This window comes from Ranitomeya imitator, chromosome 6 (genome assembly GCF_032444005.1).
Source record: "Ranitomeya imitator isolate aRanImi1 chromosome 6, aRanImi1.pri, whole genome shotgun sequence".
Classification (NCBI taxonomy): Eukaryota; Metazoa; Chordata; class Amphibia; order Anura; family Dendrobatidae; genus Ranitomeya; species Ranitomeya imitator.
The window spans coordinates 502401901-502416010 of record NC_091287.1 but is presented as its reverse complement, the minus strand read 5'-3'; the positions used below and the strand labels follow the sequence as shown (position 1 = coordinate 502416010).

The following is a 14110-nucleotide window of genomic DNA, read 5'->3' as shown; positions in this document are numbered from 1 at the left end:
TGGGCAAAGCTGAAAAGGCAGGGGTGAGCAAGGCGACCTACAAACCTGGAGCAGTTACACCAGTGTTGTCAGGAGGAATGGGCCCAAATTCCGACCAACTATTGTGAGAAGCTTGAGGAAGGTTTATTCCGATTTCATGTCAGATATTGAGAAATACATGCAGATGTGTCTTTTTATAAAGTGTGTGTAAAATTCCAGTGTCAACTGTATATTTAGTTGTGGACCAAAAATACAGTAGTGTGAACTTAGGTCACATTCAGATATCCATTTTTCTCATACAAGTAAAAACAGACTTATAATTTTGATCAGAGTTTGATCAGAATGTGGTCGGAGTGTCATCCGTTTTTCATAGGTGGAGAAAAAATAAAGTTTCTCCATATTCGTCGATGTGGCCGTCCGTGATGTTATCCGAGAGCAGTCTGATTTTTTTTTTTTAATAGACCCATAGACTTGCATTGCCGATTTTGATGCCCCCCTCAGATCAAAATCGGACATGACCGCAATTTTCTGAGAACCGAGAGGTCCGCAAAAAGTAACGGACATGTCAATGGCCCCATAGACAATCACAGGCACGAGTGCTATCTTTGAAAATCACAGGTAGCACTTGCACGAGAACATCAGACGCCTGAGGCCTTACTCTGAAATTTTGTGAGGCGTGAAAACATTAGCCTCTTCACTATACACGGTATTTTTCTATTTATTGTGTTTCTTTTTCCTTTCGTTCCAGGTATATAACGCAGAAAATCCATTTGACTTTATGGAGAATATTTCTCTGGAGGGAAAAACCAATTTCTTTGAGAAGCGAGTGTCTGAGTATCAGCGGTTCGCTGTTATGTCTCAGACGGCGGATAACGTCTTCACTTTGGATGCAGATTTTTGACTGTGTGCAGAGATGCCTGGCAAACATAAGACGCCGTGTTATACCCTATACGAGCAGGAGATGGCCAGTCTTAGGACTTATGCCCTTTCCGTTGTATGTGTAGTACTAGTTTTATTTATTGAATGCTGCTATGTGATATAACCAAGGCTCTTCTTTTCCGAAAAAACATGTGAAAAACACGGGCATATAATCACCCAAGACCAGAAATCTTTTGACTTTCACAATGGCCACTAGACCTTATACTAGACTCACACTTCCTGTTCTGTATAGATCAGAGGTGTCAAACTGCATTCCTCGAGGGATGCAAACAGGTCATGTTTTCTGGATTTCTTTGTGTTGCACAGGTGATAATTTAATCACCTACACAGCATGATTCCAGCACCTTGTGCAATGCTAAGGAAATCTTGAAAACACGCATGGTTTGAGGCCCTCAAGGAATGCAGTTTGACACCCCTGGTATAGATGACTTTTTTTCAGCAGTCCCATCACAGACAGGATTACATTGACCCCTCTGTATACAGTAGATAATACGGGATCCACCATCTATTGAGGGTGATATTCAGCTCACCTTCTCTCCCTTCCTGCACAATGACCTCTGACCGGATTAGAGCATGGACAGATAACACTTGTATACAAACAAATAGCGTCTTAGTAGTTTATTGATGCTAATATCCATGTGAAAAACAGGAAGTAAAAGCCCAGTGTTAAACCTAGTGGTCAGTTTGAAAATTACAAGACATTTTTTAACATCTAGCTATTGATATCAAATGTAAAAAAAAAAGTTACAAGAATATTTGAAAAATAAATTTTAGCACAAAAACCTGATTTAAACAATTGGTCATTTTCTGATTACATATTCCCGTTAGTGATGTGTTGGAATACCCTCTGATAAGATAAAGTACAGTATATTCTTGTAAGATCCCTTCATACGTGGAGTTTTACTTTAAGGTTGATATATTTCTCTATCGCCTCATTGGGGGACACAGGAACCATGGGTGTATGCTGCTGCCACTAGGAGGCTGACACTATGCAAATAAAAAAGTTAGCTCCTCCTCTGCAGTGTACACCCCACCGACTGGCATTATACTCTTCAGTTTAGCTTAGTGTCAGTAGGAGGTGGACACGGGTCTTTCATTAGACCCTTATCTACCTCAATGTGCGTTGTTTTCTTACAGGTTTTCCGGAGGGATACAGGGTGAGCAGTCACACCTGTAATCCCACACTATGGACTATGAGTATGGTGTGTACTGCCACCCCGTATCCTCATAGATCCGACAGCAGGACCATGATCCTAGCAAATGTGCTCAGAAGTCTGGTCCTTGCTCCGTCCCCCACCCACTCGCCCACCAGAGCCTGTCGGTTGGAGGAGACGAGGACGTCCACCATCAGCTCCATGGACGTCTGACACCTTTCTCTAAGGTTAGTAACGGACGGCGTGGGAGTTTTTTGAGGTATATTCCCACCCGTTCCAGTTAGGAATTGGAGATCCCTCTGGGCCTCTTTATTTTATTAAGGTCTGCAGTACTTGTTTGGCGGGTCCCACGGGGCAGGGATCGTCGCTGCACTGCAGTGGCCTTGCTGATCGCTTCCCCTCCCTGTTCCATGGGGGGGCTGCTCTATCTTCCTCCGCCGTGCTGCCTTTTTATTCTCCCAGCTCTCTCCTGCTCCGGTGGCTTCTACAGGCAGCTCTGCTGCCTACTTTCCCCGGCGGCCACGTTCCTCTCTGGTGCGGCGGCCTTAGCAGGCAGCCGCGCTGTTTTCCCTTAGCGGTCGCCATCTCCCCGCCGGTCGCACTGCTCATTCCTCAGCGCAGCGGCCCTCACCGGTGGTGGCGGCCTCTAATTTAGGCCCTGGCTTCTGCCCGGGCCTACTTCCGGCACCGCGGCTCCGCCCACTTCCCGTTTGCTCGGGTGCGCTTTTCTCCCGCCCGACAATCTTCCTCCCTGCAGTCTCCGCCCACCAGCGCCATCTTTGTGCTTCTGGGTGCTCGGTACATTCGAGCTTGGTGCCACACTTCGCCACTCCGCCCCTTACAGAGCGCGTATTCTGCCGTCCGGGCAGGTCCACCGCAAGCTGACAGCTTCCTCCATCTGGAATCCGTTTTTCGTCTGCCGTGAGTAGCTCTGCACTGCAGACTGACATTCCCCTCTACCCCTGTCCTCTAACCCTCTGGCATTTTCTTCAGGGACCCTTCAAGATCTCTACCTCTAAGGGAGGCCGCTCTCGTCCCCCTACTTCTTCCTCTACTTCTTCTGCCTTAGTCAAATACTTTGCATGTTCGTCTTGTAGCTGCAAACTTCCCTCAGGTCAGTCCTCTCCACTCTGTCAGGCCTGCAGCAACCCGATTGTTCCCACCGCCCAGGATCCCCCCGCCGCTCTGCTTGAGAGTGATACCCCCACCCCAGACTGGTCTTCCTCTCTGTCACAATCGGTAGCAGATCTAACTCGGGTGTCTCAAACTCTGGTGTCCGTGCTGGATCGATTACCCCCGCCGTAGCCAGTGGGTCGCAGGAGCCTCCGTCCGAGCCCTCCATTCTAAGCTGCAAAAGGTCCAGACAGGAACTCTGGTCTGAGGCCTCTTCTAGCTCCATCTCACCACACGGTCCTCCTCTGCGGTCGGTTTCCTCCCAGTCCTCCTCCTCTGAGTCAGGCGAGGCATTCTCTGATGCGCCCTCGGAGGATATTTTGGAGCTGGATTCTAACCAAATCGCTATCATGAGGGATATGGTTCAGAATCTCATTGGAGTGATAAATAAGACCTGTGGCATCAAAGATACCTCTACGGAACCCGCAGAGTAGGCGGTTTCGTTTAGACGGTCAAAACCAACTTCCAAGGTCTTTGCCCCACACACTGAATTTGTACTTGCCAGGGGAAGATGCTTTCAAACAAGGAAACGTCTAGGCATCCTATATTCCTTCTCCCCTGAGCTCATTGCTAACTGGACTGATTCCTCGGCAGGAAGCGGGCAATTCTGGTCTCGTCAGTCCCCAGACTGTCTACCAACTTGGTCCTTCCACTTTCCAATGCAGCATCCCTCATGGATTCCAAGGATACAATTATAGAATTGCTGGATAAATCAGCCTTTGAAGCGGTTGCTTCTTTGTGCCTCAGCCATTGCCTCTACCTGGGTCTCAGGGACCATAGCTAGATGGTCCAAACAGCCTTGTAAGGGCACCCTGGCTGGAGCTCCTCTGGGGGAGCTAGCCGACCTGACAGACCAGATTTCCTATGCAGGGAAATATTTGGTATCTGCCTGCCTAGATGCGCGGCTTGTGCAGCTCAGTCGCACAGCAATATGGTGGCCATCCGGCGGAATATTCGGCTCTACACACGGCAGGCGGACTTGTCTTCAAAGAAGTCCCTTACCAGCCTCCCCTTCCAGGGGGCCGGTCTCTTTGACTACATGCTGGAACAAATTATTAAGGACGCCACGGGAGGCACGCATTCCCTCCAAGCCTTGCCGGCCTCTCCTGAAATGGCAGTTCAGCTCCCTTTTGTCTCTTCGCTGTTTCGCGGCGTTGGAAGATTCCTCTAGCTAACACAGACCGCGGTCTCATCTGGCTACAGGAAAGCCTACCCCTTCCCGGCGTTCCCGCAACTCCCATGGTAGGTCCACCAGGCCTAGACCTGGCAGATCTTCCTCGGCATAACTCGTGCTAAGGGCCCAGCGTTCCTCCCAGTTAGACGGGCGTCTCTTGTTTTTTTTCAGGGATGTTTGGCTGGCCTCGGTGGAGGACGCTTAGATCAGGGAGGTGGTATCCTCTGGATAAAAGATAGGGTTCGCTTCGTGGCCCCGGAATCGTTTCTTCGAATCCCGCCCTCAAAAAAAAATCCTCCTCTGATCCCAGGTTTCTTTGCGTCCATTACCTTCCTCCTTTGTTCGGAGGTTATCGTTTCCGTCCAACAGCAGGAACGCTTCACAGGTTTCTATTCAAACCTGCTTGTAGTGCCGAAGAAGAGCGGCGCAGTTCGACCCATCCTGGCTCTGAAGTTAGTAAACAGAAGGTTCTGCCTGCGGCATTTCAGGATGAGGTTCCTCTGTTCAGTTCTGGCATCCATGGAACCACAGGAATTCCTGTGCTCAATAGATATCCAAGATGCCTATCTCCATGTTCTGATTTTCCCAGCACACCTGAGTTTCCTGCTTTTCACAGCGCAGAAGAGTCATTTCCAGTTTGTCGCCCTGCCGCTTGGTCTTGCGACCACTCCCAGTGTCTTCATAAAGATCATGGCTACATTTATGGCCATTTTGAGGATCGGGGCCTAGTGCTCATTCCATACCTCGAAGACATCCTCATCAAGGCTCTGCCCCTCTCTCAGGCCCAGGAGAGTCTGACCATCGTCCTCGACTCCCTGTCCCGTTTCTGGTGGCTGGTCAACAGAGCAAAGTCTTGTCTTGTTCCGAGTCAGCGCCTCATCCTCTTAGGCATGCTGTTCGACACCGTCAGTCGAGGGTTTTTCTTTTCGAGGAGAAGCGGGCAATTCTGCAGAATGGAGTCCGCTCTCTGCAAGGCCCTCGGCTGCCTTCCTTCCATTCAGCAATGAAGGTCCTGTGACGCATGGTGACAGCATCGGAAGCGTTCCCTTCTGCGCTGTTACACTTGAGACCACTTCAGCAGGCCATCTTTTCTCAGTGGGACAGGCCTGTGCTGTCTCTGGATCGTCCGATTCGGCTTTCTGTCCAATTTGAATAGTCTCTCAACTGGTGGCTGTCATCCCCTCTCATTCCCCAGGTCCGGTCCTCCCTTCTCGCCCATGGCAGGTGGTGATGATGATGGTCACCAGCCTTCCCGGCTGGGGCGCGGTTTCTCACCATCCGTCAGTGAAGGGGGCGTTGGTCGGAGCATGAGTCCTCTCTGCCGATCGACACCCTTGAGATAGGGGCCATTCTTCTGTCCCTGAGTCACTGGGAAAGGCTTCTCAGAGGTCTGCCAGTCAGAATCCAGACGTCCAATGCCTCGTCTGTGGCATATGTCAATCACCAGAGAGGGAATCAGAGTCTCTTGGCAATGGTGGAGGCATCCAAGATCCTCCTCCGGGCAGAGGCGACGGTTTCGGCACTATTCACAGTGCATATCCCCTGCGTGGACAACTAGGCCGCAGTGTTTTTCTCTGCCGCGAGGGCCTTGTGGCAGGAGAATGGTCCCTGCATCAGGAGGTCTTCCTTAAAATTTGCCTTTGATGCGGAACTCTGGATGTAGATCTCTTGGCGTCCCGACTGCTCAGGAAGGTTCCACCGTTTGTTTCCAGGTCCGCGATCCTCTTGTTGTGGATACCGATGCTTTGGCCATTCCTGGGTCGCAATTTGTACTTCCCTATCTGTTTCCTCCCCTTCCCTTTCTTCCCAGGCTGTTGAAGATCAATGCGAAGGGGGTGCCGGTCATTCTGACCGCACCAGATTGGCCCAGAAGGTTCTGGTTTGCTGAGATCGCCAATCTCCTCGTGGACTCCCACTGGAGGCCCCCAGACAGGCCAGATCTTCTGTACCAAGGACTGATCTGCCACAGAGTTCTTGGTTGCTCAATTTAACAGCTTTGCTGTTGAAACCTTCCATTTTGGCCGTTTTCTCAAGGCGGGACTTGATGCTGGCCTTGCCCTTAGTTCTCTAAAGGGTCAGGTAGCAACCCTTTCCATGCTCTTTCTGAAGTCCCTTTCAGAAGTCCTTAGCTACTGGCTATCACGGTACAAAGATTTATATCCGTCCCGTTCTCAGATCAGAACTTTACTTTAAGGAGTAGCGCATGCGGCTCTCACGTACCAGACTCCCATGGATCCCTGGGAACTCAATCTTGTTCTGGAGGCTCAGTGGGGTTCCCTCTTTGAACCTCCCCATGAGGCCTCACTCTCTGTCCTGTCCTGCAAGGTGGAGTTTCTGGTTGCCATCACCTCCATTAGGCGCCTCGGAGTTGGTGGCTCTCTCCTGTCGCCCCATTTCTTGTTTCTTCACCAGGATAAGGTAGTTTTAAGTCCTTCGTCGCCTTTTCTTCCCAGGGTGGTGTCCTCCTTTTACTTGAATAAGATCGTCCTTCCCACCTTTTGTCCTGCTCCGACCTATTCTCTGGGGCGTTCGCTGAACAGGCTAGACCTGGTCAGGGCCGTGAGGATCTATTTGTCTTGGACCGCCTTCTTTAGGAAGACGGACCATCTATTTGTCATTCCAGACAGTATGCCAGGAGGCCTGCCGGCTTCCAAGGTTACGATTGCTCTCTGGATCAGAACTACTATTCTGGAGACTTACCGGGTCAAGAACAGAGTGACTCCTCCTGGGATTAAGACTCACTCTGCCCCGGGCGGTACACCATGAGACATCCGCCCTACAACCTTGCTAGGCGGCAATCTGGTGTTCCATTCACTCATTTGCCAAATGTTATAAGCTCCATACCTACGCTTCGGCAGTTGCCAGCCTAGGCGGAAGGATCTTCCAGGCGGCAGTGGTGAGTCTTCCAACCTGAATGGAGTTTTTCTGCTGTTCCCACCCCAGGGACTGCTTTGGGACGTCCCATGGTTCCTGTGTCCCCCAATGAGGTGATAGAGAAAAAAGGATTTTTGGTTGCTTACCGTAAAATCTGTTTCTAGGAGCCTTCATTGGGGGACACAGCACCCTCCCAAGTTGAACAGCTCTGTTTTATTGTGTTATATTGTTAGTTTGAGTTTTCTATCTTTTACATGTTGCTTCTCCTACTGCTTTCTCGCTAACTGAATATCCTACTTCCTGTCGGTAGGGTGTACACTGCAGAGGAGGAGCTAACATTTTTATTTGCATAGTGTCAGCCTCCTAGTGGCAGCAGCATACACCCCATGGTTCCTGTGTCCCCCAATGAAGGCTCCGAGAAACAGATTTTACGGTAAGCAACCAAAAATCCTGTTTTTATGTGCCTGTTTTTGGTGTCCTGAATTGCACTGTTATCTCTCTTCCTTAGAGGACATAGGGGGATGTTGTCGAAACACACAGACTGCTCAATGTTGGCTATTGATGACAGTGGTGTTCTCTTTGTTTTTATATGCTGAGGACTTTATCTGGTAAGACTTTGCTGCTGATCTAGTGGTATTATAAGCTGTGATTATTAGTTAATTTACGTTTCCTTTGCATTTTATTTCTTTACAATTTGATCTTACTTTTATACTCATATATAATAGATACTGTACATTTTCAGATTTGAAGGAGCCGAAGTCTCCCCAACAAATGTAAACTTGACCTCTGGTTTAATTCACAAGTTAGAATTGAGACTTCCAGGACTTTAGCATTTTCACAATGTACCATCAGATCAAAACTGTACATGCCACATGAGAGGCCAATGTCCTGCCAACTAAATGCCACCCTGAACTGACATTCTCTCCTGAATTATTACTCGGTGAATTCTCATTTACGCCTTAACAATTCTCGGCTGTGATTTATCTCCTGCAGCATCGTCATTACATGTGACATTGTGGCCTGCTGAGGCTTCTAAAAACTTGAAGCAAAGTCAGGAATTACATGGGGGGATTAATGAATATCAGCTAATGAAAATCAGACACTGCTTTTGAGTTGTGGTTCAACAGAAAAAAATAAAGCTCAGGAAAATGGCCTAGAGAAAAATGATGGTACCCATAGAAAAGATTGAAAATAATTTGGCCATAGGGACATTTAAAACTAAGGTGTGTCCTCTAATTAGCATCACAGGTGTCTACAAACTTGGAATGAATCAGTCTGCATATTTAAAGGGTGAAAAGTAGTCACTGTGCTGTTTGTTGTCATGGTGTGTACCACATGTAACATAGAGCAAAGAAAATTAAGAGAGTTGTCTTAGCAGGTTAGAAAGAAATTTATAGTCAAACATGTTAATGGTAAAGGCTATAAGATCATCTCAAAACAGCTTGAGGTTCATGTTACTACAGTTCCACATATTCAGAAATGAAAAGTCTAAAGAGCTGTAGCCAACTTCCTTCGATGTGGCCGCAAGAGGAAAGCTTATGAAAAAGTGATGGATAATGCAAATACTAACCATACAGCTTCCAAAGTGATTAGAGGTGACCTCCAAAGTCAAAATATATTGGTATGCCACTTCACCATCCGTCATTGGCTTGGCCAAAGTGGACTTCATGGTAGATGACTGAGGAGGAAACCACTGTTGAAAGCAAATCATACAAAAGCAAAACTGGAATTGGCCAAAATGCTTATTGACAAGCCCCAAAACTTGTGGGAGAATGTCTTTTAGATAGATGAGACAAAACTGGAGCTTTTTAGCAAGTCACATCGGATCTATGTTCACAGATGCAAAAATGAAGCATAAGACAAAAATAACATTGTACCTACTGTGAAGCATGGAGGAGGCTCGGTTATGTTCTGGGGCTTCTTTCCTGCATCTAACACAGGTTGTATTGAATCTGTGCAGAATACAATGGAATCTCAAGACGATGAAGTCATTCTGTAACCAAATGTGTGGCTAATGTCAGAAAGGTTGGTCTGAGCCGCAGGTCATGGGTCCTCCAACAGGTTAATGATCCAAACATACAACTAAAAATATCCAAGGATCAGATCTAGCTGGAGCAGTTTGCTCACGGGGAGTGGGCCAAAATATATGTGGACAGGGGCAGAAGTCTCATTGAGAGCTACAGACATTGTTTATTTGCAGTGATTACATTAAAAGGTTGTGCAATATTACATTAAATTAAGGTACCATCATTTTTATCCAGGACATTTTCATTATTTTTTTGGTGAACCATAATGCAAAAGCAACGTTGATTTTCATTAGTTGATATTCAGTAAATTTAAGTTGAAATTTTTTCCTAACGGTTTCAAGTTATTTTGGTGACCATTGTGGGGTTTTCTTCCTTTAACAGAAGGTACCAACAATTTTGACCACATCTGTACATAGTGACTCGCAGTTGATGTTCTTTTTCATTGGAGACATTCACTTTTCCAGACTTTTCCATCTGGCTCAGACCATGATGACGACATCTTCTAGCTAAGGCTATGTGCACACGATGCGGATTTTGCTGCCGATCCGCAGCGTTTCCGCAGCTGCGAGTCCGCAGTAGTTTCCCATGTGTTTACAGTTCAATGTAAACGTATGGGGGAAAAAAACGCTGTGCGCATGCTGCGGAAAAAAACACGCAGAAACGCAGCGGTTTACATTCCGCAGCATGTCACTTCTTTGTGCGTTTTCCGCAGCGGATTTACAACTGCCTTTATGGAAAACCGCAGTTCTAAATCCGCAGTGGAAACCGCGATAAATCTGCAGCGGTTTTCCACTGCGGATTTATCAAATCTGCTGGAATCCGCTGCGGAAAAATCCGCAGTGGACCCAGAATACGTGTGCACATAGCCTAAGACTCCTCTATCTACAGGATTCACGACACAGATGCATGTCACTTCTTACATTTTCAGCTCCCATCTCTCACCTACCCAAGTTACCGTCCTGCTAGTAAACCAATGCTGTACTTGATGCTGCCCTATTTGCACCATCTGTGTTGCGCAGTATCAGTTCTCCCATTAGTGCCCCACATTGTAATACTGACCCCTTTGTACCCTCTACATGGCAATAAAATTGCTTCCTACAAAATAATACATGGTAATAATATTAATATTACTTATGTCCGACGTTCGCCCTAGAAAATAATAATGCCACCCTGAGCTCCCCTCCTACATTTAATGGCAATGCGTAGAACGGGGACCCGTGGAAGCGCTACTGTCGCCGCGAAACGGCCGTCGTCACATCCTGCTCACTTCCCTCTTTGTTTGTATCCCTATGCCGTGAAGATGCGGTGTGTGCATTTTTCCAATAAATGATTCAGACCACACAGGACCGGTGAGTGTTGCCGCTTCTTTCTACGCATTGCCTGTGGTTTGTACTTGTTTCATGCGTGCACCTCTACCTGGTAATCGGCTCCTTGAGAAGTTACTATGCACCGAAGATACCGCTAGTGATTGAGGAACAGCTGTGCGGCGCTTTTTCCCTAGACTGCGCCTCCTACATTTAATAATGCCCCATCAGACCCCCTCAAAAAGTAATAGTAGGTCAGAAAATAAATGATACACTTTCCTAATCCTGGTGGGTCACCAGCACAGACATTATCCGACCGCAGGTGGAGAGGTGAAGTGAAGTCTTTGTGTTGGGATGCTGACGTCCTGCCAACCTAGAGGCCAATGCAACCTATAAAATAGAGATTTGCAGGGTAGGCCTGCTGTACCATAGTGTTTACCAGTGTCTGCGCCCCATGCACGACAATACAGTTGAGATTTCCCTTCCAACCACCCTACCCTCCACTATCAACTGTGCTGCTTTGTTGAAAGCAACCATAGCCTCCTTTGAATTGGCGTCACTTTTCGTGCAAGTGTCGCTTTAATTTTTCGTTTCTAGAACCAAAATATTGCAGTGGCTTTTTTAGACACTTGTAAGCAGCACTGCCAGTGAAGACCACCAGGTGTCAGCACTTTCCATGTTATAGATTGTTAAAATCATATTTACCATTATTTTGTTAGAGGGGTTTTCCATTCCTAAGAAAGTAACAGTGGGGAATGTGTTGTGAATTCTGTGGCTGAGTTCACTTCTGTGGTCACAAGTGGTATTGCAGTCTCTGGGCTTCCTCCCTCAGGTGTTTTGGTGAGCTCGTTGGCTGCCTTGCTATTTAGCTCCACCTGAGTCTGTCTTCCTTGCTCCTTGTCAATGTTCCAGTGTTGGATCTGAGCTACTGCATCTTTCCTTGGGCCTGCTGCTCTGCTAGATAAGTGCTTCTAGTTTGTTTTCTGTTTTTTCTGTCCAGCTTGCTATTAACTTTTGCTGGAAGCTCTGAGAAGCAAAGGGGTGCACCGCCGTGCTGTTAGTTCGGCACGGTGGGTCTTTTTGCCCCTTTGCGTGGTTTACGTTTTAGGGTTTTTTGTAGACTGCATAGTTCTCTTTGCTATCCTCGCTCTGTCTAGAATATCGGGCCTCACTTTGCTGAATCTATTTCATTCCTACGTTTGTCTTTTCATCTTGCTAACAGTCATTATATGTGGGGGGCTGCCTATTCCTTTGGGGTATTTCTCTGAGGTAAGTCAGGCTTGTATTTCTATCTTCAGGCTAGTCAGCTCCTCAGGCAGTGCCGAGTTGCATAGGTAGTTGATAGGCGCAATCCACTGCTGCTTATAGTTGTGTGAGGATAGATCAGGTACTGCAGTCTACAGAGATTCCACGTCTCAGAGCTCGTCCTATTGTTTTTGGTTATTGCCAGATCTCTGTATGTGCGCTGATTACTGCATGCTGTGTTGCCTGATTGCCAGCCATAACAGTACAAGGAGCCCTCCAATGATTTCCAATAGAGGGAAAAAAGAAATCCTGACATCATTTTTTTTTCTTAGCTCTGTCTTCAGTCTTTTTTTTCCCCTAGACATTAGAGTGCTTCAGGACACAGCTGTGGACATGGATATTCAGGCTCTGTGCTCCTCAATGGATAATCTCGTTGTAAATGTACAAAAGATTCAAGATACTATTGATCAGAAATCGATGCTAGAACCAAGAATTCCGATTCCTGATTTGTTTTTTGGTGACAGAACTAAGTTCCTGAGCTTCAGAAATAATTGTAAGCTATTTTTGGCCTTGAAACCTCATTCTTCTGGTAATCCTATTCAACAGGTTTTGATTATTATTTCTTTTTTGCGCGGCGACCCACAGGACTGGGCGTTTTCTCTTGCACCAGGAGATTCTGCATTGAGTAATGTTGATGCATTTTTCCAGGCGCTGGGATTGCTTTACGATGAGCCTAATTCAGTGGATCAAGCTGAGAAAAATCTGCTGGCTTTATGCCAGGGTCAGGATGATATAGAAGTATATTGTCAGAAATTTAGGAAATGGTCAGTACTCACTCTGTGGAATGAATCTGCACTAGCGGCTTTGTTCAGAAAGGGTCTCTCTGAAGCTCTTAAGGATGTAATGGTGGGATTTCCTATGCCTGCTGGTTTGAATGAGTCTATGTCCTTGGCCATTCAGATCGGTCGTCGCTTGCGCGAGCGTAAATCTGTGCACCATCTGGCGGTATTGTCTGAGAGTAAGCCTGAGCCTATGCAGTGCGACAGGACTATGACTAAAGTAGAACGGCACGAACACAGACGTCTGAACAGACTGTGTTTCTATTGTGGTGATTCTACTCATGCTATTTCTAATTGTCCTAAACGCACTAGGCGGTTCGATAGCTCTGCCGTTATTGGTACTGTACAGTCCAAATTCCTTTTGTCCATTACCTTAATGTGCTCTTTGTCATCATATTCTGTCATGGCGTTTGTGGATTCAGGCGCTGCCCTGAATCTGATGGATTTGGATTATGCTAAACGTTGTGGATTTTTCTTGGAGCCTTTGCGGTGTCCTATTCCGTTGAGAGGAATTGATGCTACACCTTTGGCCAAGAATAAGCCTCAGTACTGGGCCCAGCTGACCATGTGCATGGCTCCTGCACATCAGGAAGTTATTCGCTTTTTGGTACTGCATAATTTGCATGATGTGGTCGTGTTGGGGTTGCCATGGCTACAAACCCATAATCCAGTATTGGATTGGAACTCTATGTCGGTAACCAGCTGGGGTTGTCAGGGAGTACATGGTGATGTTCCATTTTTGTCTATTTCGTCATCCATTCCTTCTGACATCCCAGAGTTCTTGTCGGACTTTCAGGATGTATTTGAAGAGTCCAAGTCTGATGCCCTACCTCCGCATAGGAATTGTGATTGTGCTATCAATTTGATTCCTGGTAGTAAATTCCCTAAGGGTCGTTTATTTAATTTGTCCGTACCTGAACACACCGCTATGCGCAGTTATGTGAAGGAGTCCCTGGAGAAGGGACATATTCGCCCATCGTCGTCACCATTGGGAGCAGGGTTCTTTTTTGTAGCCAAGAAGGATGGTTCGCTAAGACCGTGTATTGATTACCGCCTTCTTAATAAGATCACTGTTAAGTTTCAGTATCCCTTGCCATTGATTTCTGACTTGTTTGCTCGGATTAAGGGGGCTAGTTGGTTTACTAAGATTGATCTTCGTGGTGCGTATAATCTGGTGAGAATCAGGCAGGGAGATGAATGGAAAACGGCATTTAATACACCCGAGGGTCATTTTGAGTATCTGGTGATGCCGTTCGGACTTGCCAATGCTCCATCTGTTTTTCAGTCTTTTATGCATGACATTTTCCGTGAGTATCTGGATAAATTCTTGATTGTTTACTTGGATGACATTTTGATCTTCTCAGATGATTGGGAGTCTCATGTGAAGCAAGTCAGAATGGTT

At 46.9% G+C, this 14110-nt stretch overlaps 1 protein-coding gene across 1 annotated transcript in view; it reads left to right on the top strand.

Annotated features, from left to right (window-relative positions):
- Positions 1-1705, top strand: part of RRM2B (ribonucleotide reductase regulatory TP53 inducible subunit M2B) — a 63347-nt gene extending 61642 nt beyond the window's left edge. The window contains exon 9 of the mRNA XM_069731718.1: positions 728-1705. Within this exon, the coding sequence (XP_069587819.1) occupies positions 728-880 (153 nt within the window). The 3' untranslated portion in view covers positions 881-1705. The remainder of the gene's footprint in view (positions 1-727) is intronic.
- Positions 1706-14110: the final 12405 nt, after the last annotated feature.